At 29.0% G+C, this 27,547-nt stretch overlaps 1 protein-coding gene across 1 annotated transcript in view; it reads left to right on the forward strand.

The window, feature by feature from the left end:
- Positions 1-598: 598 nt before the first annotated feature.
- Positions 599-27,547, forward strand: part of LOC126746434 (uncharacterized) — a 74,304-nt gene continuing 47,355 nt past the window's right edge. The window contains exons 1-3 of the mRNA XM_050454686.1: positions 599-701; positions 14,854-15,065; positions 18,166-18,302. Of these exons, the coding sequence (XP_050310643.1) occupies positions 14,870-15,065; positions 18,166-18,302 (333 nt within the window). The 5' untranslated portion in view covers positions 599-701; positions 14,854-14,869. The remainder of the gene's footprint in view (positions 702-14,853; positions 15,066-18,165; positions 18,303-27,547) is intronic.

Consider the following 27,547-nt stretch of genomic DNA (forward strand, 5'->3'; position numbering starts at 1 on the left):
AAAAGATACTCCATGGAACTCTTTTTTACTAAAAAATTGATTTTAGTTTTAAAATTGCCTTAAATAGAGTAACTTTGGTTAGGGGGTAATTTTATCAACTACATTTCCAAGTCTTTTGCCAATAACTTAAAAATTCTTTGAAGTATTTATATGGGGTTTTCACCAAAAGAATGCGTGTTTTTCAATGAATAATTTCATATATGAACCATTTTTGTGGCAACAGTACTTTCTGAGCTAAAGCCAGTTTTGCTCCCAAAGCTCAGAACCCACCAGATTTGAGGTTTTTGGAAATAACTTTGCAACATTGAATTTTTTTGTTACCCGTTTTTGCAAATAACTCGAAGATATTCAAGATATTAAGAAAAGAAATTTACCTAAAAAAAATAATTTTAGGGCAAAAATAAATTGATCTGGGACAAAACACCAGTCAGAAAATACATATATAAATATTAAAATAACTAGGGGTTCATAATACTTAAGCCTATAAAAAACATAAATAGGGGCACCTAAACCCTAAATATCACCCAGTTTAAACATTCTCTATCCTTATCGCTCTGTAGCACACCGACCAACTTTACATACATTTATTTTTTTCAAGGTTATAATGCACCCTAAACTGCTGAAAAGGGACAATAGACCTTAAGCAAGAGAGAGACACGATGGCGAACCATAGCTTGTGCAAATTAAATTATTAAATTGTGGTAAGTACTCAAACGTGTTTTTATAGGCGAGTTTAATATAAAAGCTGCACGGGACAGCAGTAAACCCAAGAAGCGATTTATAGTGATTTAATTCAGTAAAAGGGACGAAGCCGTGGGTGGTCTCGGGATTTGCTCTGGATTCGGGATAAGGCGGGATTTACAACCAACCCCTATATATATTGACGACGTCCAGGGTTCGATTTACAAGCGACACCTCTTGTTTAAGTTTAAGCACTTAGCCGATTGAATTGGGAGGTTTTTTTTTGGGGGGCTATTAACCCTTCTTTGGGGTCAGAATACATTACCAAACGTTCCCGAATCTATTAAAGGATAGTCACGTCTCATAACGTTATGCCAAAAACTGCTGGAAATTCATAAATTAAACCCTTTCGACCCTAAGGGATTATCTGACAATTATGACCCAAAGTAAACCCAGATTTTATAACCCTCTTTATCACGTCAGATTAATTATTATGAAATTTTGTGCGTCAATGTGTCACCTGTTTAACCTTATAGTGACATATAGGAGGAAAAGGGTAAAGATCGATTGTTGGAATGTTTGGAATTTGACTAAAATGGGTTCAGTTGCCTGGAAGAAATTTTTTTCAGGAAAAAGTAAAATTGCCAAATTTGACCACTAAAAGTGAGAAATTATTTTGTTTCTCACAGGCACTCCTGTAATAAGAATTCCAGTATCTTGATTATCACTGTAAAGATTTTCACAATTTTTTAAAGCAAGGCTGAAAAAACGTTCAATTTCCTTCTGGATACCAAATTTCCAATTAATTGCCTACTTAACCAGGTTAATAAATTTTTAAGAAAAGGTTCTAAAATTGTTCAGAAGGTCTAGAAGTTATGAGAACTGGGCTTAATTTTAAGGACCCAAATATTAAGGGGTTAATTATAGATGAGACTAAAACTCTTCATAAATAATGCTTATATAATTTGATTATATAATATAATTGGTATATAATATCAATATTTATGAAAAATTATACATACACTTAGAGGATAATAAGAAACAAGAAATTAAAACAGATAATTGTATAAGAAATAAATAAGTAGGTTATTGGGGTAATTTTGAACCATCGGATATATATTCACAATGATTCTTAATTTCCTCATTAAATTTCTATATTTGCCCTTTTAAAACGTGAATTACTAATTTAACCCCCTTAGACTGTTTTGATGTGAATTTAGCGAATAAATTCACTTTTAATTAAACTCGACTAAGAAGGAAGTTTAAACGGCAAACCAACCGTTGAAACATAACCTCTTAAAAGACAAAAGAAGATTCAATATCCGGAAGTTCGTTAGGCACCAAAAATCTTGAGTTTTCTTTGGTCCACCAGGATATGACGAATATGCCACAGTTGGATGTTATGACTATATTTTACTAAGAACTCGAGAGGTTTAATTTTTTTTTTTTTTGGGTAGAAGTTTTTAAAATATACGATTTTTTTTTTAAAGGGAAATCCTGTTTAATCCAGGTTCCAGGTGCCTGGAAAAAATACAAACTTATCAAATGTGTAATTTATTCCAGGCATTTGAGGTAGACATGTCAATTTATTAAAACATATGTGATTTTTTTAGGGTTTTAAAGCTAAAAATATATTTCTTTTTTTTTATAGGTACAAATATAAAAAAAAAATTTAGGCAAAAACTACTGGGTTTATAAAAATTTTTATAGAATGATTTTTTGTTTAGAATTAAAATTGCTTTCTTCTAAGGTATATTTTATAAAAATCGGTTAAAAAATAGCGAAACTATGGCACATTTTGTTTTTGAACTAACAAATTTTGCAAAATAATTTTCCATTTAATATAAACCTTTCTATATTTCAAAATCTGGTCAATAATTTTTTGAAAATTTTTGATGTTTCTTATAGAGGACCCTTGAGCGCAAGCACCTGTCTTAGTTTTAAGAGTTTTTTGATAAAAGTTTACTCAGGAAATCAGGTGAAACTTTGAAGTCTCCAATTAAGTCGGTTTTAACAAAATGTAATTTTACTCAAAAAATGTTGAGCTAATGAAAATTTTTGTAAATACATTTTTTGTTTGAAATTAAAAATGCTTTTCTCTAATGTAAATTTTATGAAAATCGGTGAAAAAATAGGGAAATTATGGTAAATCTTCTTATTTTCCTATACATTTTTGCATGGATGCAAGGGTATTGTTTTTTAAAATGGTTTTTTTTTGTAAGAGACAAAAATCGTTTTTTAACAAAAGTACCCTTAACCCTCCCACCCACCCCACACAGTTAACCAGTTAAAAATTCTTCTGAAAAATCACTGTTTTTCATTCGTAATCCTTAATTAATTAACACTGTTTTTGTATTAAATATTTATATATAAAATTATTATTAAATTTAAATAATATGTATTGAGTCGTAGTCTTTGATCTTTTGGATTATTTCGTTTATTTAAATTTTAAATATAATTATTTAGTAAAAAAACAGTGTTTTTAGATTGGATGTTATGAAAAAAAACAGTGATTTTTCAAAAGAATTTCTTACTGGTAAACTGTGTGGTGGGTGGGGGGGCAAGGGTATCGTTTTTTAAAAATGTTTTTTTTTTGTAAAAAATAAAAACCATTTTTTAACAAAACTACCCTTACATCCCCCATCCACCTCAAACAGTTTACCAGTAAGAAATTCTTTAAAAAATCATCTTTTTCGTCTATAATTCTTAATTTATTAACACAGTTTTTTTACTAAATATTTATAGATAAAATTATAACAAATTTATTTTTAATTTATTTTTTTTGGGTAGAAGTTTTTAAAATATACGATTTTTTTTTAAAAGGAATTCCTGTTTAATCCAGGTTCCAGGTGCCTGGAACAAATACAAACTTATCAGATGTTTAATTTATTCCAGGCATTTGAGGTAGAAATGTCAATTTATTAAAACATATGTGATTTTTTTAGGGTTTTAAAGCTAAAAATATATTTCTTTTTTTTTATAGGTACAAATATAAAAAAAAAATTTAGGCAAAAACTATTGGGTTTATAAAAATTTTTATAGAATGTTTTTTTGTTTAGAATTAAAGTTGCTTTCTTCTAAGGTATATTTTATAAAAATCGGTTGAAAAATAGGGAAACTATGGCAAATTTTGTTTTTTAACTAACAAATTTTGCAAAATAATTTTCCATTTAATATAAACCTTTCTATATTTCAAAATCAAGTCAATAATTTTTTAAAAATTTTTGATGTTTCTTATAGAGGACCTTTGAGCGCAAGCACCTGTCTTAGCTTTAAGAGTTTTTTGATAAAAGTTTCCTCAGGAAATCAGGTGAAACTTTGAAGTCTCCAATTAAGTCGGTTTTAACAAAATGTAATTTTATTAAAAAAATATTGAGCTAATAAACATTTTTGTAAATACATTTTTTGTTTGAAATTAAAAATGCTTTTCTCTAATGTAATTTTTATGAAATTCGGTAAAAAAATAGGGAAATTATGGTAAATCTTCTTATTTTCCTATACATGTTTGCATTTTTGCATGGATGCAAGGGTATTGTTTTTTAAAATGGTTTTTTTTTTGTAAAAAACAAAAATCGTTTTTTAACAAAAGTACCCTTAACCCCCCACCCACCCCACATAGTTAACCAGTTAAAAATTCTTCTGAAAAATCACTGTTTTTCATTCGTAATCCTTAATTAATTAACACTGTTTTTGTATTAAATATTTATATATAAAATTATTATTAAATTTAAATAATATGTATCGAGTCGTAGTCTTTGATCTTTTGGATTATTTCGTTTATTTAAATTTTAAATATAATTATTTAGTAAAGAAACAGTGTTTTTAGATTGGATGTTATGAAAAAAAACAGTGATTTTTCAGAAGAATTTCTTACTGGTAAACTGTGTGGGGTGGGTGGGGGGGCAAGGGTATCGTTTTTTAAAAATATTTTTTTTTTGTAAAAAATAAAAACCATTTTTTAATAAAACTACCCTTACATCCCCCATCCACCTCAAACAGTTTACCAGTAAAAAATTCTTTAAAAAATCACCTTTTTCGTCTATAATTCTTAATTTATTAACACAGTTTTTGTACTAAATATTTATAGATAAAATTATAACAAATTTATTTTTAATTTATTTTTTTTGGGTAGAACTTTTAAAAATATACGATTTTTTTTTAAAGGGAATTCCTGTTTAATCTAGGTTCCAGGTGCCTGGAACAAATACAAACTTATCAAATGTTTAATTTATTCCAGGCATTTGAGGTAGAAATGTCAATTTATTAAAACATATGTGATTTTTTTAGGGTTTTAAAGCTAAAAATATATTTCTTTTTTTTTATAGGTACAAATATAAAAAAAAAAATTTAGGCAAAAACTATTGGGTTTATAAAAATTTTTATAGAATGATTTTTTGTTTAGAATTAAAATTGCTTTTTTTTAAGGTATATTTTATAAAACTATGGCAAATTTTGTTTTTGAACTAACAAATTTTGCAAAATAATTTTCCATTTAATATAAACCTTTCTATATGTCAAAATCTAGTCAGTAATTTTTTGAAAATTTTTGATGTTTCTTATAGAGGACCCTTGAGCGCAAGCACCTGTCTTAGTTTTAAGAGTTTTTTGATAAAAGTTTACTCAGGAAATCAGGTGAAACTTTGAAGTCTCCAATTAAGTCGGTTTTAACAAAATGTAATTTTACTCAAAAAATGTTGAGCTAATGAAAATTTTTGTAAATACATTTTTTGTTTCAAATTAAAAATGCTTTTCTTTAATGTAAATTTTATGAAAATCGGTGAAAAAATAGGGAAATTATGGTAAATCTTCTTATTTTCCTATACATTTTTGCATTTTTGCATTGATGCAAGGGTATTGTTTTTTAAAATGGTTTTTTTTGTAAAAAACAAAAATCGTTTTTTAATAAAAGTACCCTTAACCCCCCACCCACCCCACATAGTTAACCAGTTAAAAATTCTTCTGAAAAATCACTGTTTTTCATTCGTAATCCTTAATTAATTAACACTGTTTTTGTATTAAATATTTATATATAAAATTATTATTAAATTTAAATAATATGTATTGAGTCGTAGTCTTTGATCTTTTGGATTATTTCGTTTATTTAAATTTTAAATATAATTATTTAGTAAAAAAACAGTGTTTTTAGATTGGATGTTATGAAAAAAAACAGTGATTTTTCAGAAGAATTTCTTACTGGAAAACTGTGTGGGGTGGGTGGGGGGGCAAGGGTATCGTTTTTTAAAAATGTTTTTTTTCTGTAAAAAATAAAAACCATTTTTTAACAAAACTACCCTTACATCCCCCATCCACCTCAAACAGTGTACCAGTAAGAAATTCTTTAAAAAATCACCTTTTTCGTCTATAATTCTTAATTTATTAACACAGTTTTTGTACTAAATATTTATAGATAAAATTATAACAAATTTATTTTTAATTTTTTTTTTTTTGGGTAGAAGTTTTTAAAATATACGATTTTTTTAAAAAATACAATACAAAATAAACACAGTATCCCTTCGAAACCATAGAGTCCACAGATAACAAATTTACAGAAAGTTCTGGAACATAATTAACTCCTTGAATGTCCATTTCTCACTCTCTCACTTTCTCACCATACCACTGACACACAGTTTCGAGTCATTTGCCACAATTATTTCCTGTCCTGAGTGCAAAACGGTAATGTCCTTTAGCAGACCACGATTCCCTGTCATGTAAGATGACGCGCCACTCTCCACGTACCATGACGTGTCATTCATATTAACACCCAGAGCAGCAACAAATAAACTCTTTCCTCCTCGATGATCCTTATTTTTGGTAGGATTTGAGGATTGAGCCGGGTCCTTTTTATTTTGAGCAGGACATTGATTTTTATAATGTCCTTTCTGCTTACAGTTTCTTAAATTTCCTGGAAACTAAAGCACTGTCCCCGTTTAGTTTGCCATTTTGCCACTTTTTGTCCTGAAGTAATTTGGTCTTTACAAAGTCCGAGGTTATATCTACACCCGAATTTTCAAGGGCCATAACCATAGGCTCGTACTCTTCAGTCAGTCCCTGCAACATTATAACTCCTAAGAATTCATCATCCAATGGTTTCCCAATAGAGATCAGTTGCTGGAAAAGAGCCATTACTTCATTTACGTAGCTCTCCATGGTGCTAAAGTTTTCTAGCCTTATGGAGCATAAACTTCGGAGCAGTCTAAGTCTTCGATGCAACCCTTTGTCTTCAAACGCCTTTTCAAGGGCACTCCATGCATCCTTAGCGTTTTCGGCTTGCATCACGTGCGGAAACGTCGACTTATCCAGAGAAAGAATTATTTTTGACAAGGCTTTCTCCTCACGTCGCGCTTAAGCCGCACTATCAGCATCCGCAGCCCATTCTTCAGTAACACAGTTCCAAAGTCCGTCTAACTTTAATAACGCACTCATTTGGAAATTCCACACCGAATAATTTTCACGCCCTTTCAGTTTATCAACTGCCGAACCGATTATTGTACTTTTGTTACTCGCCATTATATTTTTTAATGACGCAACGGCACGACTAAACAAACTAAAAAATACACCAAATCAAGTGTTTTGCGCTCCTGAAGCCTGTTGGAATATACAGGATTCAGGACGCAATGAAAACACCAAGATTAATTTATTTAAGCTATTTATTTAAAGAACGAAATTAATCGATAAAATGTAATGATTATAAAACATTTAACTAATAAACATTTTTTAAGAAGGCCACTTGCCAGGAAATCGAATTCAAGCTCAGCAGTTTTATTAATAGTGATGTAAGCTCTTGAGCCCAAAAAAAAATTATAAACGAATATATCAACCTTTTTATATTGGAATAACAACAAAAACTACAATAAAATTAAATGATTTTTGTAAAAATCATTGGTACTTTTCCCTTGGGTTCAATTGAATAATTCAAAAGAAAATGGGTTTTTTTTGGAAATCCTTAATTTGGAGTTTTTTTTAACAGTTATTTGGAAGTTAACTATTTGGAATTTAGGCTTTTTTTTTCAAAAAAATTATTGGATAGATGAGTAAAATTAGACAATTTGTAGAGAAGCTTTTTTTTTAGTTAAATAAATTTTTTTAGAAATATTGCAAATTTTGTACTTTTAAAAAAATAATATTATGCGAATTTTTGACTATTTTCAAAACAACTTTTTTTGACAATTTTGAAAGACTTGACATTTTTTGCCTTTTAGTTAATTTTGAGGTTTAATGAATTTTTTTTGATTCTTTTAAAATTCGTAAATTCTTGCAGAAGAAAATATCAATTTTCTTGACATTTGATTGGAATTTTTAAAATTCTATTTGGCATTAAAAAATTGTTTTTACGGAGTAACCTGTATATCAATTTTCAACCCTCTATTACCATTAGTTTTTCAAGGAGATTTGAAAAAAAATAATTTTTTCAATTACTCGATTTTGAGAAACTTTTGGAAAAAACCCTGAAATAGGTATTTAATTAATTTAATAGAACTCCCTGTATACCAATTTTGAACCCTCTGGGATTTTTCATTTCTGAGATATGAATCTTTGAAAATTAGTTTTTTTCTTGACATTTTTAGCATTTAAGTAATTTTTTTTTTTTAAATTATAGTTTTTCTTGAAATGTTCAGTTTTTTTAACACTTTGAAGAAATGGAATTTTTTGAAATTACTTGTTTCTGGCATTTTTTCGAAATAAGTAAAAAAACTAGGGGAACCTGAAGTAAAATTAGACGATTATGCCGAATATTACGCTTTAAAAGCAGTATTTTTTTTTAGAATTCATCTTAAATTCTTTAATAAAATTGACTCAACAACTTATCTAAACCATGCAAAATAATATTTCCTAATTCTACGACGTGGTTCTCTAATTGGAAAACCCTCGACAAAGGGTGCTGGATTGCTTCCTTATTATGACATAGAGTGCTTTACGCCACGTTACATTTGTAAAACTAAATAAATTACCCCACCCACCCCCTCCGGTTGATAAAATGGCCATTGTTCGCGAAGATAAATGGCACTTTTGGAAATGGACAAACAACTATAATACTACGACCGTTGCCAAAGTGAAACTATTTGCGGGAATAACTTTGACGATATTTTATCCCTTATTTCGGGGGCAATTCCCGATCGATACGTCGTCATTTAATAAGGGAATATTCCCGGTAGTTTCTTAGAACATATGAGGCAAAATTGCACCTTGAAGATGCTTTTTTTTAGTAAAAACTCTTCAAAATAGCCTATCAAGGAAAAATCCTTCATATCCAATTAAGTTATGCATCACACCTGATTTAAATCAAACGAAAAAAACAGTTTCTTAAGCAAAACTACCCCAACAATAAAAAATCCTTCATGCCCAATTAAGTTATGCATTACTTTCCCATTAAAAGACAATAGAAGGGTAGATTTAGTAACTAATCACCTTTTCTATAGAAATCCACTGTAACTCACGTCAAATTGACGGCCATAAATCACATTAGGCCTCCCTCATACACCACATACTAACGACAAAAACAATAAAATGAACGGGAGAAAAGGGTGGCTAAAGTAGGTCAGAGATCACCCCCTGTTTCTCTCTCTCTCTCTCACTGAATATTTGGGCCTGTAACGGGCTGATTAAAGAAAGAGATGAAACAGGGGATTGCTTCCGGTTTCATGTAATCTTAAGGAAACTTTGGACGGGAAAAACCCATGCAAAGAAACCGCATGTGGTAAAGTTATTGTCCCTTAGGAAAAGTTCATGTTTCGTTCGGACTTAAGCAGGTTTCGTACTTAAGTACTTAGGAATCGTGGATCAAAAGAGCGATTATAGAGGAATTTGTTGTTTCTTTTAAGGGTCTTATGAAGATTATAAAGCCGCTCAGAGTCAATTTATTATGTTTTAAGCATAAGAACCTCTATGATAAACCTGCGTAAATAAGTTTTTGAGGCTCTTATGAAAATTTTTCATACTAAAAGGCGCTCATAGTCAAGCCGTGGCACAAAATATTCACTGTTTTTTAAAATTATTTATGTTCCTAGGTTCTTATTGCAAAATCGAGATCTTAAGGGTGCTCAAATTTTCGCTTCTCGCCTAAATATTACAAAACTTCTAATTTAAACAACGCGTTTTAGTTGAATTTAAAGAATTTCCAAGGGTCTTATGAAAATTTCAAATTCTTGAGGTCGCTCAGAATTGCTTTAAAAATTCCCTTAAAATTTAGGGATTTTTCAAGGCTTTGAAGAAAATTTCAAATTTTGCAAGGCGCTCAGAGTCAATTTATAAATTTTTAATTTTTTATCAAAAAAATCACATAAATAAAGATTTGAACATATTTTGATAAAATTTAGAGATTTTTCAAGGGTCTTGTCAAAATTATAAATTTTTCAGGACACTCAGAGACAATTTAGAAATTTTCATTTTTCACCGAAAAAAACACCCAAATAAATATATGAACATATTTTAATTATCTTTAGAAATTTTTCAAGGCTCTTATGAAAATTTCAGATTTTTCAGATCGCTCAGAATTGCTTTAAAAATTCTCTTAAAATTTAGGGATTTTTCAATTTTTCATTTTTTAAGGCTCTTATGAAAATTTTAAAATTTTCAGATCGCTCAGAGCCGATTAAAAAATTTATAATTTTTCACCAAAAAAATTACGTAAATGAATATTTAAGCAAATTTTTATTAAATTTCCGTGTTTTCAAGGGTCTTATGAAAATTTCAAATTTTTCAGAGAACCTCAAATAAATAGCTGAATTTATTTTAATTAAATTTAGAGATTTTTTAAGGCTCTTATGAAAATTTAAGATTTTTCTGGTCGCTCAGAATTGCTTTAAAAATTCTTTTAAAATTTAGGAATTGTTCAAGGCTCTAAAGAAAATTTCAAATTTTTCAGGGCGCTCAGAGTCAATTTATAAATTTTTAATTTTTCATCAAAAAAATCACATAAATAAATAGCTGAATAGATTTTAATTAAATTTAGAGATTTTTCAAGGCTCTTATGAAAATTTCAGATTTTTCAGGTCGCTCAGAGTCGATAAAAAAAATTATAATTTTTCACCAAAAAAATTACGTAAATGATTATTTAAACAAATTTTTATTAAATTTCTGTATTTTTTAAGAATCTTATGAAAACTTCAAATTTTTCAGGGAACCTCAAAAAAATAGCTGAATATATTTTAATTAAATTTAGAGATTTTTCAAGGGTCTTATGAAAATTTTAAATTTTTCAGGGAACCTCAAATAAATAGCTGAATATATTTTAATTAAATTTAGAGATTTTTCAAGGTCTTCAATTTCAGATCGTTCAAAGTCGATTAAAAAATTTATAATTTTTCACCGAAAAAATTACGTAAATGATTATTTAAACAAATTTTTACTAAATTTCCGTATTTTTTAAGGATCTTATAAAAATTTAAAATTTTTCGGAGAACCTCAAATAAATAGCTAAATATATTTTAATTAAATTTAGAGATTTTTCAAGGCTCTTATAAAAATTTCAAATTTTTCAGGTCGCTCAGAGTCGATCGAAAAATTTATAATTTTTCACCAAAAAAATTACGTAAATGATTATTTAAGCAAATTTTTATTAAATTTTCGTATTTTCAAGGGTCTTATGAAAATTTCAAATTTTTCAGGGAACCTCAAAAAAATAGCTGAATATATTTTAATTAAATTTAGAGATTTTTCAAGGCTCTTATGAAAATTTCTGATTTTTCAGGACACTCAGAGTCGATAAAAAAAATTATAATTTTTCACCAAAAAAATTACGTAATTGATTATTTGAACAAATTTTTATTAAATTTTTGTATTTTTCAAGGGTCTTATGAAAATTTCAAACTTTTCAGGGAACCTCAAATAAATAGCTCAATATATTTTAATTAAATTTAGAGATTTTTCAAGGCTCTTATGAAAATTTAAAATTTTTCAGGTCGCTCAGAATTGCTTTGTAATTTAGGAATTTTTCAAGACTGAAGAAAATTTCAAATTTTGCAGGGCGCTTAGAGTCAATTTATGAATTTTTTATTTTTCATTAAAAAAATCACATAAATAAATAGCTGAATAGATTTTAATTAAATTTAAAGAATTTTCAAGGCTCTTGTGAAAATTTAAAATGTTTTAGGACACTCAGAGTCAATTTAGAAATTTTCATTTTTCACCGAAAAGGACACCCAAATAAATATTTGAACATATTTTGATAAAATTTAGAGATTTTTTAAGGGTCTTATGAAAATTTCAGATTTTTCAGAGCACTCAGAGTCGATTAAAAAATTTATAATTTTTTACTAAAAAAAATTCGTAAATCAATGGTTTGAACAAATGTTTATTAAATTTTCGTATAATACGATAATAAGTCTATTTATATATTTTTAATTTTTCACTAAAAAAATCATATATATTATTATCTGGGTATATTTTTATTAAATTTACTGATTTTTCAAGGGTCTTATGAAAAAATCAGACTTTTCAGGGCACTCAGAGTCAATTAATAGATATATCACTTTTAATCAAAAAAATCACATAAATGAATATTTGAACAATATTTAATTAAATATATACATTTTTTAAGGCTCTTATGAAAATTTCACATTTTTACGGTCGCTCAGAGTCGATTTAGAAATTTTTTTCTTATTGAACTTGAATTTATTAAATATCGAGTTTTTCAAGGTTCTTATGAAAATTTCGCAAAAATTAAGACAGCTCAGAGATAATGATTAATTTTCTCAACTATAAGAAGGCTTCATGTAAGACATTAAATTTCTATACACTTTGAAGATTTTAAGCTCTTATGAAAACATATCTGAAACGCACTCAGAGTCACTTATGCATCCTCTGAAATTTTGACCTCTAGAAAAATTCTTATCTTAAAAAGTTTTGACTTTATTATTGTAAGGCTCTTATGAATATTTCAAATTTTTAAGAGAGCTCGGAGTCATTAAATTTGATTATTTCACCCAGTTCAAGTGTTTCTTGGACTCTTATGAAAATATTTTCAGGTACTAAATGGGACTAAGAGTTAACTCGTAATAATCCTTCTAGGGCCTTATGAAAAACTCATGAAGGGTTTTAGTTTCGTAAGGTGCTTATAAAAATTTCCAATTTTTTAAGAACGCTCAACGAAAATAAATAACTTTTTCCACCAGAAGAATCTAAAGAATTAAATATTTAAAATTTCTATACATTTTAAAGCCATTATAAGACTTTTATAAAAATGTAAAATTTTTAAACGCACTCAGAGTCACTTATACATTTTTTACTCTGAAATTTTGGCATTTAGAGAAAATCTTATTTTTAAAGGTTTTTCATAAATTATGACCTTTCTGGGAGACTCTTATGAAAATATCAAATTGTCAATATAAAAGTCTTATAAAAATGTCCAATTTTTAAACGCACTCCGAGTCACTTATGCATTTTTTACTCTGAAATTTTAGCATTAAGAGAAAATCCTATTTTCACAGATTTTCATAGATAAGCTTTCTATGAGGCTCTTATGAAAATGTCAAATGTTTAAGCACACTCCGAATCACTTATGCATTTTTTACTTATGAAAATTCCAAACTTCAAATGGCGCTCAGAGAAAATTTATAAGTAATTCAAGTATTAAAGGCAGATGCTTAATTTTTTATTATTCTTGAAGATTTTTTTAGGCTCTTATGAAAATTTACAATTTTTAAGGGCGCTCCGAATCAATTTATAAATATTTGATTTGAAACTGAAAAAATCACATTAATAAATATTTAAACATATTTTAATTAAATTTATAAATTTTTCAAGACTCTTAAGAAAATTTCAAACTTTTAAAATAACTCAAAGAGTAAAAATTGATCATAAATTATGACGTTTTTGTGGGGCTCTTATGAAAAATTCAAATTTTCAGGGTCGCTCGGAATCAATTTAAAAAATACGTTAATATCAAATTTTATGCTTTTTTTAAGCTCTTACGAAAATTTGAGGTACTAAATATCACTCAGACTTAAATTATAATAACTTTTTTAGGCTCTTATATAAAAAAAACATTTTTTGCCCTAATTTCCTTAAACTTATGTATTATAAATTAATAAATCGTGCTTTGTTTTTTAAGACCCAATAAGATTTTATGAAAATTTTGCGTTTTAGAATGAGGCTCTTATGAAAATTGAAAAATCAGCCAGTTTTTACATAAGTCGCTTGAAGCTTATAATTATTTCAAATTTTATAACGCACTCAGAGTTACTTTTACACGTTTTGTTGAATTGAAGGCTCTTATAAAAATGTCAAATTGTTAAGAACACTCGGAGTCAAATTATGATAACTTTTCCAAGGTCTTGTAAAAAAGTCAATCTCCTAATGTCCAAGAAGGCTCTTATGACAAAGTAATTTTTTTATGAAAATTTTAATAGTCGCTCAGTTCACAAGTACTAATTCCCTTGTTGTCAAAAAACCCCGGCGAGAATTTATGAAAATTTTGCCTCTTAAAGCCACTCAGAGCCAAGGAACCTCTACATTTTCACTCTAATAAATTACCCAATAGGACAACACTTAAACACGTCTGATATTAAACTAAATCATCATAATTGAATTGGCTCTTATAAAAATGTCAGATTGTTAAGAATACTCCCCAGCTAGAATTTATGAAAATTTTGCCTTTTAAAGCCACTCAGAGCCAAGGAACCTCTACATTTACACTCTAATAAATTACCCAACAGGACAATCCTTATGCTCGACGTATATTTGTCGAAACAATCCCTAATCCTTCCCATTTATTTGCATGACAACCCCCTCTGGGGGGGGTGGGTATTTGTTCGGCAGCAACTGTCTCCTTATTGCACCGTGTCTGTCTGGTGGTCAGATGCGAGAGGAATTAGTTAGAATTAGTTGTTTGCCGAGTCACGTCTTCACGTCTATCCAATATGGTAATCGGATTACATTTGCATCCAGGAGAGGAGACTTAAGGGGGATTATTTCCAGAAAAAATTGAATATTTTGGAATGAAAAATTAGTGGGTCAATAGAACATTGAATTCCAAGGAAATGTTCCCTGGATAATGTTTCGAAAATATTAGGTGTCTTAAATGAGCTAGATACTACAGACCCGGTCACTTACTAGTAGTTATAACTTGATTACTGTTGATTTTACACTTATAGGGTATAAAAGAACTTTTATAGGGAATTTAAGTACCCATCAACTGGCACCAAAATATACAGGGTGTGTTGTTTTTTTTTCTAGATAAATAGCCTGCGCTATGCCACCCAACTTAGGCACTGCCATCCTTACGGCCCAACTAATCCTGACGATCGCATTTCTGAACTCATCCGAAGCGAACAAGTGCAAACTGAGCGAGTTTCCTTGCGCCAATGGCAAATGTTTGCCGCAAAACCGTTTCTGCGACAACAAAAACGATTGCGGAGACTCCTCGGACGAGCCTCGATATTGTACAAGTAAGTATAACAGGTTCGCCACTTTTTAATAATAAGGGTGTGAAAAGCCCTTAAAAGTACGACGAGGCGAGGTGTAAAAGTTAATTAAACGCAAATGTTCAACAGACGTAATGGGATTAACTACTCCCTTTACTCTTCTGTAGTTTTAATTTTAAGGGAACGGGGCTTTGTGTATTTTTTCGTTTCGTTGGTGAATGAATAAAGGAAACGACCTGCGGGGCTTTCGAATAATTATTTTTACTCGGGGAAAATGGCGTGTGGAAATTAAAAGAAACAGGTGGAACTATTTTTTTTTGGTTTTTTAGAACACCCTGTATTTATTAGAGACGTTAGTTGATATAGAAATATATTTTCTAAGCTTCGAAATCCAACGAGACCAACCAGAAGGTCGTAGGTCTCATATTAGCTGAGATATCGCCTTTTTAGGCTCAAAAACGAGGTCAGAAAAGGAATTTTTTCCGAATTTTCCAAAAATTTTTCGTTTTAAAGAGTTTCCAAAGGTCTTATGAAAATTTCAGATTTTTCAGATCGCTCAGAATTGCTTTAAAAATTCTTTTAAAATTTAGGGATTTTTCAACGGTCTTAAGAAAATTTCAGATTTTTCAGGGCACTCAGAGTGAATAAGTGTGAGATTGAGTGAAATTGCATAATTGTAACAAGAATTGTAACAAAATAACTTGAAGATTTTTTTAGGCTCTTATGAAAATTTACAACTTTTTAAGGGCGTTCGGAGTAAATCTATAAATATTTGATTTTGAATTGAAAAAATTATATAAATCATTCTTTGAACAAGTTTTTGGTGAAAAAAATCGATACGAGGGTGGGTGTACAAATACTAAACTTTGGAGGTCGATATCTCGGCTTCTATAGGCACTATCTGGAAAATTCCAATGGTTTTTGTCTTAGTTTAATTTTTTTGAATAAAACGAGACTAATCACAAGGTCGTAGGTCTCATATTAGCCGAGATATCGCCTTTTTAGGGCCTATTTTTAGGCTCAAAAATGAGGTCAGAAAATGATTTTTTCCGAATTTTCAAGGTGCTCTCATTCCCTTATTTCTGAGTGATGGCATCAAGCCATCGGCATAGTTACTTCGAATTAAAAAAAAATCAATTTTTCGTTTCTAGGTTCTTATTGCAAAATCGAGATCTTCAGGGTGCTCGGAGTCACATCTTTGTTTCTCGCCTAAATATTACAAAACTTATGATTGAAACAACGCGTTTTAGTTAAGTTAAGAGTTTCCTAAGGTCTTATGAAAATTTCAGATTTTTCAGATCGCTCAGAATTGCTTTAAAAATTCTTTTAAAATTTAGGGATTTTTCAAGGCTCTTAAGAAAATTTCAGATTTTTCAAGGCACTCAGAGTCAATTTATAAATTGCATAATTGTAATAATTCTGGTTATCATTGGTTTGACAACGTCATTATTAAATCAATGATTTTTTTAGGTTCTTATTAAAATTTAAGGTACTTAAAGGCACTCAGGGTAAAATTATAATAATTCTTCCAGGGTCTTATAAAAAAGTCAGATGCTTAATTTTTCATTATTCTTAAAGATTTTTTTAGGCTCTTATGAAAATTTACAACTTTTTAAGGGCGTTCGGAGTAAATCTATAAATGTTTGATTTTGAATTGAAAAAATTACATAAATAATTATTTGAACAAGTTTCTGTTGAAAAAAATCGATATTGGGGGGGGTGTACAAATACTAAACTTTGGAGGTCGATATCTCGGCTTCTATAGGCACTATCTGGAAAATTCCAACGGTTTTATCTTAGTTTAATTTTTCTGAATAAAACGAGACTAATCACAAGGTCGTAGGTCTCATATTAGCCGAGATATCGCCTTTTTAGGGCCTATTTTTAGGCTCAAAAATGAGGTCAGAAAATGATTTTTTCCGAATTTTCAAGGTGCTCTCATTCCCTTATTTCTAGGTGATGGCATCAAGCCATCGGCATAGTTACTTCGAATTCAAAAAAATTTAATTTTTCGTTTCTAGGTTCTTATTGCAAAATCGAGATCTTCAGGGTGCTCCGAGTCAAATTTTCGCTTCTCGCCTAAATATTACAAAACTTATGATTTAAACAACGCGTTTTAGTTGAATTTAAAGAGTTTCCAAAGGTCTTATAAAAATTTCAGATTTTCCAGATCGCTCAGAATTGCTTTAAAAATTCTTTTAAAATTTAGGGATTTTTCAAGGCTCTTAAGAAAATTTCAGATTTTTCAAGGCACTCAGAGTCAATTTAGAAATTGCATAATTGTAATAATTCTCGTAATCATTGGTTTGACAACGTCATTATTAAATCAATTATTTTCTTAGGTTCTTATTAAAATTAAAGGTACTCAAAGGCACTCAGGGTAAAATTATAATAATTCTTCCAGGGTCTTATAAAAAAGTCAGATGCTTAATTTTTCATAATTCTTGAAGATTTTTTTAGGCTCTTATGAGAATTTACAATTTTTAAGGGAGTTCGGAGTCAATCTATAAATATTTGAATTTGAATTGAAAAAATTTCATAAATCATTATTTAAACAAGTTTTTGCTGAAAAAAATCGATATGGGGGGGTGTACAAATACTAAACTTTGGAGGCCGATATCTCGGCTTCTATGGGCACTATCTGGAAAATTCCAACGGTTTTGTCTTAGTTTCATTTTTCTAAATCCAATGACACTAATCACAAGGTCGTAGGTCTCATATTAGCCGAGATATTTACGCCTTTTTAGGCTCAAAAATGAGGTCAGAAAATGATTTTTTCCGAATTTTCAAGGTGCTCTCCTTCCCTTATTTCTAGTCGAATCCTGTTTTAAGAGCTATGGGGCATTAATAATTTTTGTTTGGCATTTAAGCATCTATCGATTGGTAATATATTATACAGGGTGTCACAAGAACAGTGCCTTTAAGTGACATTTTTCTAAACGCGATATCCCTCGTCGGAAAAATATCTTTATCTGGATTTATTCGTGAAATTACAGCTCGGAAAAAATTTACGACGGAGTTTTTGAAATGGGGAATTTACAGCCGTATTTACTTGAAAATTTTCCCTCGGGAAAATCCATCTACATCCCATAGACGATAAAAGTAAAAAATCGATATTTTCCAGGATGTAATCGGACTTACCACGGAATAATAGGGAAGACGTACGACCTGGAACTGCACAGACCAAAGGAGGATAAAATCCCGTTCGTTTGCCATCTGACTTTTACTAGTGCAGGAGGCGAATATGGAGATTTAGTTCAGGTAAAGTAACTCGACTTTTTTAATTAATTATTTAATTTTTTTTTCAAATCTTAGGCTTTTAAGTCACTTGTTATTGTATTATTCAATGACGTTTTCCTGAAGAACTTTAGACTCATTTTATGTGCTATTCCAGGCTTCTGGAATGAATTTTTACACTATTCCAGACCTTCGAAATTGTTTTTTATTTTATTTAAGGGTTTTCATACCTACGCTTTAATTTTTATAAAATGGAACAACAATAAAAAATCAAAATATTCAAAAATAATTAATCATGTTTTCCAAAAACAAAACATATAAAATGGAATAATTTTTCCAGGCGCAATTTTTTGAATTTTGATTTTTTTAACAGAATATCTTTTCAAAAACCTTGAATCTTTTTTTTTCTTTTAATTTTATGTGACATTTATAGGTAAAATTACTTTTATAAATTAATAATAATAATAATAATCTTTATTTAGCAAATTGCTACATATAAAATACAAAGAGGTTAAAACGACAAAAATTAAAATGGACTTCTTGGGACATTGCTAACTATATTTTGTTGCGGTATATTTTGAATAATCTCACTGATACTATCTATAAAAAAATGATTAAATTGATGTGCTATTGTTGCCACGTCAGTCTCAATCTTTGTTCCAAACAGAATTTTGCTCTGTATTGCTTCAGTTTTACCCGGCAGAAGGGTCTTCAGATTTTTCCATAGCTCCCTTGCATTTTTTCGATTTTCATCTATGGTTGCAGCAAAATATTTGTCTTTCTCATTCCTAATTTTACTCACGATAGCATTTCGTCTTGATTTATACTCTGCCCATATGTCTTCACTTTTATGTAAAATGGCTCTTTTATACAGACTATCCTTCTCACGCATTAGATTTTTAATTTCCGAGTTAATCCACTTCTTATCTTGATATTTTTGTTCTGTGACAGCTGGGATCATAGGACACATTTCGTTGAGGCTTGATGTAATAGAGAAGATGAAGGCTTCTGCTTGTAAATTAACATCTAAAATGCTGGTGTTCCAAGGTGTACTAATAATATCATGTTGCAATTGATCTGAGTTATAATATTTAGCAGATCTTTTCAAAGTAGTTATATTCAGAGTCACTATATTTTGATGATCAACATTAATCGAGACAATGGAATGGTCACTGATTTTCGGTGTTAAATGAACTTCAACAGGTAAATTTTTATCGTTAGTTACTACATAATCAATAAGCGTCTGGCTCATAGGTACTATTCTTGTAGGCGATTTTACAATTTGTGTAAATCCACTGGAAAATATTACATCCTTTATTTTGTCAGCATAAAATGAGTTTTTAAGTAAATCCAGATTAAAATCTCCTAAAATAATAATAGTGCCATTAAAATCGCTTACCTCATCTAGGTAGTTTTCAAAAAACTCAATAAAGGCAGCATCCTGTCTTTGTGGAGCATGGTACAATACAGAACACAAATACTTTACACCAGACGAGGACAGTTCCAAGGACAACAACCAAACAAAATTTTCAACACATTGCACATTTTTTAACTTGTATCGAAGATCATTTCTTACTAAAGCAATTACTCCTCCAGTTCTATTATTGTCTGTCGCACACTTTTCTAGTTTGTACCCCTCAACATTAAGTTCACAGGGTTCAATATCTTCTGATACATGAGTTTCACTGAGAAACAAGATCTTAGGTTGCCAGTCCTTTAATAAAACAATTATTTCATCCTTATTGTTCAAAAAGCCTTGAGAGTTTAAATAGACAATGCTTGAGTTGTAGACAATATTTGAATCTAATTGCTATTTTGCTGGAGGCCCTCAATTCTTTTGTACGAATCACATTTATTGATCTCCCACATAGTATGACGAACATCTAAGTTAAGACCGTACTTTTGATTTGACGCTGCACAATTTACACATTTAGGTACATCCACATTACATTCTTTGTCATCATGTTCGCCAGTACATTTACCGCACACCTTACTTCCTTCACAATCATTGGCAATATGTCCATAACGGCAACATTTAAAGCAACGACGAATATTGTAATCATTAAATACCCAGTATCTGTTCCAACCAATGTTTATTTTTCCTTTTTCAATAAAGTAACTATAGGTGTTTGAATCAACTTCATTAACCAAATTAAATCTTTTGTTAATGGACAGCATGCAAACAGTATCTTTCCATGAAGATACTGTTTGCATGCTGTGCACTGAATTATTGCTTTAAAATCGTCAAACACGACTTTATATTTAAAACAATTATCAGGAAAATTTTCCGAAAACAAAACAAAAGAAAATTATAATATTATAAAATTATTTTCCAGGCGTAATTGTTGGAATTTTGATTTTTTTTCACAGAATTCCTTTTCAAAAACCTTAAATTTTAATTTTTTTTAAATTGAATTTTATGTGACGTTTACAGGTAAAATTGTGTTTATAAGTAAAAAAAATAGTAGAAAAATCAAAATATTCAAAAATTAGTCAAATTTTACAAATAAAAAAAGAACGAAATTTTCCAAAGGTAATTTTTGAAATTTTGATTTTTTTCAACAGAATTCCTTTTCAAAAACCTCGAATTTTAAATTTTTTTAAATTGAATTTTATGTGACTTTACAGGTCAAATTATTCTTAAAAGATAAAAAAAAACAGTAGAAAAATCAAAATATTCAAAAATTAGTCAAATTTTGCAAACAAAAAATTAAAAAAAAGAACAAAATTTCCAGGTTTGAATTTTTGTGAATTCCTTGTCAAAAACTTGTATAATTTTTTTTATTGAATTTTATCTAACGCCTACAGGTAGAAAAAAATATTTATATGATCACAGGCAATTTATTAAATTCTATTGAGCCTCTAAATAAAATCGAATTAAGTAATTGAACAGTGTTACACCTATCCACTATGGCGAAATCTTGACGATGTCTAGTATTGTATGTGTGTACATCCTCAAACGTTTTTAACTTATCACAGATATAGCTGAGTAACAAACGATGTTTCAATTTAAATATAAACAAAGAGACATTAAACTTTATACGTTCAGTCACAGACATCATATTTAGGACACTTGACATACATTTAATTGGTGTATATCGATTCGACACATTTTAAAATCAGTCTCATAGCTCTATTCTGTATTACTTCCTGCAAATGCGGAAGTGCAATGCTATTAAACAAAAGCAACTTTGTGCTCATGGAGAGGTTTCTTCCCACTCTGGTGATAGATCCAACTTTTTTAGAGAATTTTCGCATGACGTAGTCTGCATGTGCACAAAAGTTTAAATTGGCATCTAGAATAGTACCCAAATACTTAATTTCACTCTTATAAAGAATGCTATCCCCATTTACAGTAATGCTCACACTATCCATGTCTATTTGATTAAGTCGTGACTTTTTGCCAAATATGCAAAACTTCGATTTAGCTGTATTTAAATACAATTTGTTAGTGCAAAGCCAGACAAATAAACTATTCAATTCATTTATTAGGTCGATTTGCATTTGCAAGTAAGTTTTTGCCTATAATATACACCATTGTATCATCTGCAAATAATACCACCCTACACTTTTTAAAAACTCTTACCATATCATTAATGTACAGTAGAAATAACAATGGTCTTAAAACAGTTCCTTGAGGCACACCATAATTAACAGAAACACACTGAGATATACTATTTTTAAACATTACACGTTGTACTCTGTTGAACACATACGACTTAAACCAACTCAAAGCATTATCCCTAATTCCTAATTGCTGTAGTTTGGTAATTAAAATTTGTCTATCTATCGTTTCGAAGGCTCTCTTAAAATCTAAAAATACCGCTAAAACAAGAATATCACAGTCGAAATTTGAAAATATTTTAACGTAATTTTCCACAAAACAAAATCAAATAAATTTTTCAGGCGTGATTTTTCAGAATTTCCTTTAAAAAATCATAAATTTCTAAAAAAATTTATTGATTTTTTTGTCTTCATTGAACATTTGCACAGGTAGAATTAACTCCCTAAATTGTCAAAATTCCGCAAAATTATCAATTTTGAACCATTTTGAAAAACTTAATGATTTGATTTTAATACCTCCAAAACAAAAAATAAATAAATTATTAATTTTTTTTTACCTAAAAGGGGTGTTCATCATATACGACAATAAAAACCCTCGAAACATGTACAAACAGGTGCATTTATACGTCTGTCTGGTCAAGGGAGGAAATTTTTAACGATTTCCCTACGAGAAACCCCCCAATCCCCCACGGGGTCGCAACACATCTGTTTAATATAAATCCTCTCATAACGGGTTTACTCGTGCTAAAATGGCCGGGAAACGTGTTGTGTGTTGTATCGTTGAAATTAAATTATTTACGGGTCAGTATGAATAGGAAGCGCCACAAGGCACGCTCTAGCTAGTTTAATATGGAAAATTACGATAATTTTTTGAAATTAAATTTAATTTTAAAAATTGCATAACATTTGTTTATATTATCATAAGTAGTTGCACTCTGGCTTTACTTTTTTATTCAAATTTCTAAAAAAACTTTCTTCAATCAATACATATATTATATTTGAACATACAACATCCTCGTTTATAGTTTTTCAATTAATTTCGAAGTACAATCGCCAAAATCCCACATATTAAAGCCGTAAATTGGTGCACGTCTTGTAGTAATTAAACATTGGCTGGAAAGTCTATTAGGGAGGTCCTATTCATATAGCTTAACAGAACTCACATTATTAATAGCAAAATCTATATATTTCAAGTTAAAGAGTCTATATATTTAACTGTTAAAATATATAGACTCAGTTAATAGAGATTACACGCTTAGTCGCCTCGTAACGATAAAAAAAAAGACAAAACGGTGTGAATATCCCCATATAATCTTGCCCCAATTACTCGCTAATTAAATCAAGGTAATCGCTGCCAACCCCTCTGTAATAATAATTAAGTTTCTAAATATTTTCACATTAAAGGGTGCCTTTGTATGGAATTTTCAGTTTTTTTAACTAGAGTTATTCAGAAAAAATAGGGCAGAAAAATTCAGATGTATATGTCACTTTTGATATAGAGATACAAATATGCAAGATAATTAATTATTTAAATCACGATAACAAAATTCATTTATTATTTTATATACCACAGAAATGGAAAATCATTATTATCTCCCTCCTGCCCCTCGCTGATGTGACATATTAATGAAGTTTCCATTTGCATATTAACGGGAAAGCTGGGATTTGATTGATTAGGCTCATTGATGATTGATGGGCGTATATAACAATTCATACAGTAATTTAAATGGCAAAAATATATACAAGAAGAAGAAAATTTAGGTTGGTTTTTTAAATCAAAAATAAAATGGTTTTATATATTTTTTATACATTATAAATTTATTAAACTATAAAATATACATATGTCTTACAATTTTTGGTGAAATTCTTTTAAAAAATCACTGTTTTTCGTCCATATTATCCAATGTAATAACGCTGTTTTTACACTAAAAATTTATATATAAAAATATATTAAATTTAAATAAACAGTGTTATTAAAATAATAAAAATAAATTAAATATTAAATATATATTTTCTGCAAAAACATTGTTTTTCATTAACAAAACCTTTACCCCCCCCACCCACCCCATACATTTGACCAGTAAGAAATTCTTTTGAAAAATCACCGTTTTTCCTTAATAATATCCAATCTGATTTTGTATTAAATTTTTGTTAATATACATATATATAATTATATGACATTTAAATAAATAAACTGTGTTATTAGATTAGATATTAATGGCGAAACCAGCTGTTATTCATGCGTATTATTTTGGAAAACAGTGATTTTTGAAAACAATTTCTTACTGGTAAGTTGTGTGGGGTGGGTGGGGGGCTAAGGGTAGAATTAATGAAAAACTCTTTTTTGCAGAAAATAATTGCCTAAGAAAAAAATTAACTATTGGTATATTTATCAACAGTATATCGTCAAGTTATATTTATTAAACTATAGAATATACGTATATCATATACGATTCTATTTACACCAGGGTGAAAATTTCGACATTTAAAAAAATTGACACAGACTTTACATGTCTAGTTTTTAAGCTCGATTTCTACACTTCAAATTTTTGATGAAATTTTTCTGATAAATCACTGTTTTTTGTCTATATTATACAAATTTAATAACGCTATTTTTACACTAAATATTTATATAAAATAATATATTAAATTTAAATAAACAGTGTTATTAAAATAAATATTGAATATATATTTTTTGCAAAAACATTGTTTTTCATCAACGAAACCCTTACCCCCCCACCCACCCCAAACATGACCAGTAAGAAATTCCTTTGAAAAATCACCGTTTTTTGTCCATAATATCCGATCTAATAGCACTGTTTCTGTATTAAATATTTATTAATATACATATATATATTTATATCAAATTTAAATAAATAAACTGTGTTATTAGATTAGTTATTAATGGCGAAACCAGCTGTTATTCATGGGTATTATTTTGAAAAACATAAATTTTTGAAAACAATTTCTTACTGGTAAGTTGTGTGGGGTGGGTGGGGGGCTAAGGGTAGGATTAATAAAAAATTATTACGTATATCTTACAATTTTTGACAAAATTCTTCTGAAAAATCACTGTTTTTCGTCCATATTATCCAATGTAATAACGCTGTTTTTACACTAAAAATTTATATATAATAATATATTAATAATAAATAAACAGTGTTAATAAATTGAATATTAAATATATATTTTCTGCAAAAACATTGTTTTTCATTAACAAAACCTTTACCCCCCCACCCACCCCATACATTTGACCAGTAAGAAATTCTTTTGAAAAATCACCGTTTTTCCTTAATAATATCCAATCTGATTTTGTATTAAATTTTTGTTAATATACATATATATAATTATATGAAATTTAAATAAACAAACTGTGTTATTAGATTAGATTTTAATAGCGAAACCAGCTGTTATTTATACGTACTATTTTGGAAAACAATGATTTTTGAAAACAACTTACTTACTGGTAAGTTGTGTGGGGTGGGTGGGGGGCTAAGGGTAGGATTAATGAAAAACTCTTTTTTTTGCAAAAAATAATTGCCTAAGAAAAAAATGTTTTTTTAAGAAAATTATAGATGATAAAAAGATCTATAGTTCTTGTGTCTATACTTTCTCACATACCCTTAACTATTGGTATATTTATCAATAGTATATAGGGTGTCTCCTTTTTCATAGGGACAGTATTGCTATCTCCTATACTATAAAAGATACGAGGGCGGTTAAATTAGAAAAAAGTTGCGGCATTTTATTCTGATTAAAAAAGTGTATTTAGATTTTTTATGCGACGTTTCGTTTTTTAGATATCATCAACTTTTTTTTTAAATACGGACCTGGATTTTTTATTTTATATTTAAAAAGAATTTTTATTTTCCTTTTCAACAATGTATAACTTAAATGTCTGTTTCGACGTTTCGGTATAAAAATAGCAGTTTTCAAGCTTTTTTCTTTAATACGAACCTGATTAGTATTTACAAAATTAAAATACCTTTTGAATGCATATTTACCTATTTATCTTCAATATTAAACATAAAATTTTAAAACTACAGTGCCCTTTTTTTTGTGGGTAAGAAAAAGAAATTCGAAAATTTGGTATGGTTCTTTTAATTTACGAGTACTTGCTTTAGATTTAAAAGGGGAACAATAAATGTGTAAATAAAATAGAATTTTACACTTTTAATAAGAAATATTTTATTTACTTTACAAGCAAATGACAAACGTGTATTAATCAAAAAAATAACAAAACAATACGTTTTAACTAAAGAAACAACATTCTCTTTACATACATTAGGCAAGAAAAGTTGCTGTTTTTCTTATAAAGTAGTTTTTTAGTTCTGAGAAGAAATTAAGTAGTTTTTTACAAATAACATTTACACTATTTACAAAAAATTTTCGAAGTGACCCCCATTATGTTCAATGCATTTTACGGTCCTTAATTCTAAATTCTCTATTGAGCGGGTTAAGTATTCGGGCTTTAAATCTCTAAATGCAGCAGTGACCCGATGTGTTCACCTTCGTATTATTTATTTCACTTTATTTTTTAAAAATCCCCATAAGAAGTAATCCAGAGGATTGAGGCATGGGGAACGAGAAAACCACCTTACAGGACCGTTTGTTCCTACCCAGCAATTAGGGAAATTTGTGTCGAGCAAATCTCGGGCAAGCAGCATTGAAAATAGATTTTCGTTATCGAATATTAATATCGAACAAATCACATATCGTAGTTTTTTTCCTAACCACATAAAAAAATATCAGCCGCAATTGATGTTAGTGAATAATATTAGCAGCTAACCCAACTCAACCCAAATCTGCCGTATTTTAATTTTGTAAATACTAATCAGGTCCGTATTAAAGAAAAAAGCTTGAAAACTGCTATTTTTATACCGAAACGTCGAAACAGACATTTAAGTTATACATTGTTGAAAAGGAAAATAAAAATTCTTTTTATATATAAAATAAAAAATCCAGGTCCGTATTTAAAAAAAAAGTTGATGATGATATCTAAAAAACGAAACGTCGCATAAAAAATCTAAATACACTTTTTCAATCAGAATAAAATGCCGCAACTTTTTTTCTAATTTAACCGCCCTCGTATCTTTTATAGTACAGGAGATAGCAATACTGTCCCTATGAAAAAGGAGACACACTGTATCGTCAAGTTATATTTATTAAACTATAGAATATACGTATATGAAATACGATTCTATTTACACCAGGGTGAAAATTTCGGCATTTAAAAAAATTGACACAGGCTCTACATATCTAGTTTTTAAACTCGATTACTACACCTTAAATTTTTGGTAAAATTCTTTTGAAAAATCACTGTTTTTCGTCCATATTATCCAATGTTATAACGCTGTTTTTACAATAAATATTAATATATAATAATATATTAAATTTAAATAAACAGTGTTATTACATGGAGTATTGAATATATATTTTCTGCAAAAACATTGTTTTTCAGCAACGAAATCCTTACCCCCCCACCCACCCCAAATATTTGACCAGTAAGAAATTCTTTTGAAAAATCACCATTTTTCGTTAATGATATCTAATAGAATTGTTTTTGTATTAAATATTTATTAATAAACATATATATAATTATATGAAATTTAAATAAATAAACTGTGTCTTATTAGATTAGATATTAATGGCGAAACCAGCTGTTATTCATAGGTATTATTTTGAAAAACATAAATTTTTGAAAA

This window comes from Anthonomus grandis, chromosome 17 (genome assembly GCF_022605725.1).
Source record: "Anthonomus grandis grandis chromosome 17, icAntGran1.3, whole genome shotgun sequence".
In the NCBI taxonomy this organism is placed as follows: Eukaryota; Metazoa; Arthropoda; class Insecta; order Coleoptera; family Curculionidae; genus Anthonomus; species Anthonomus grandis.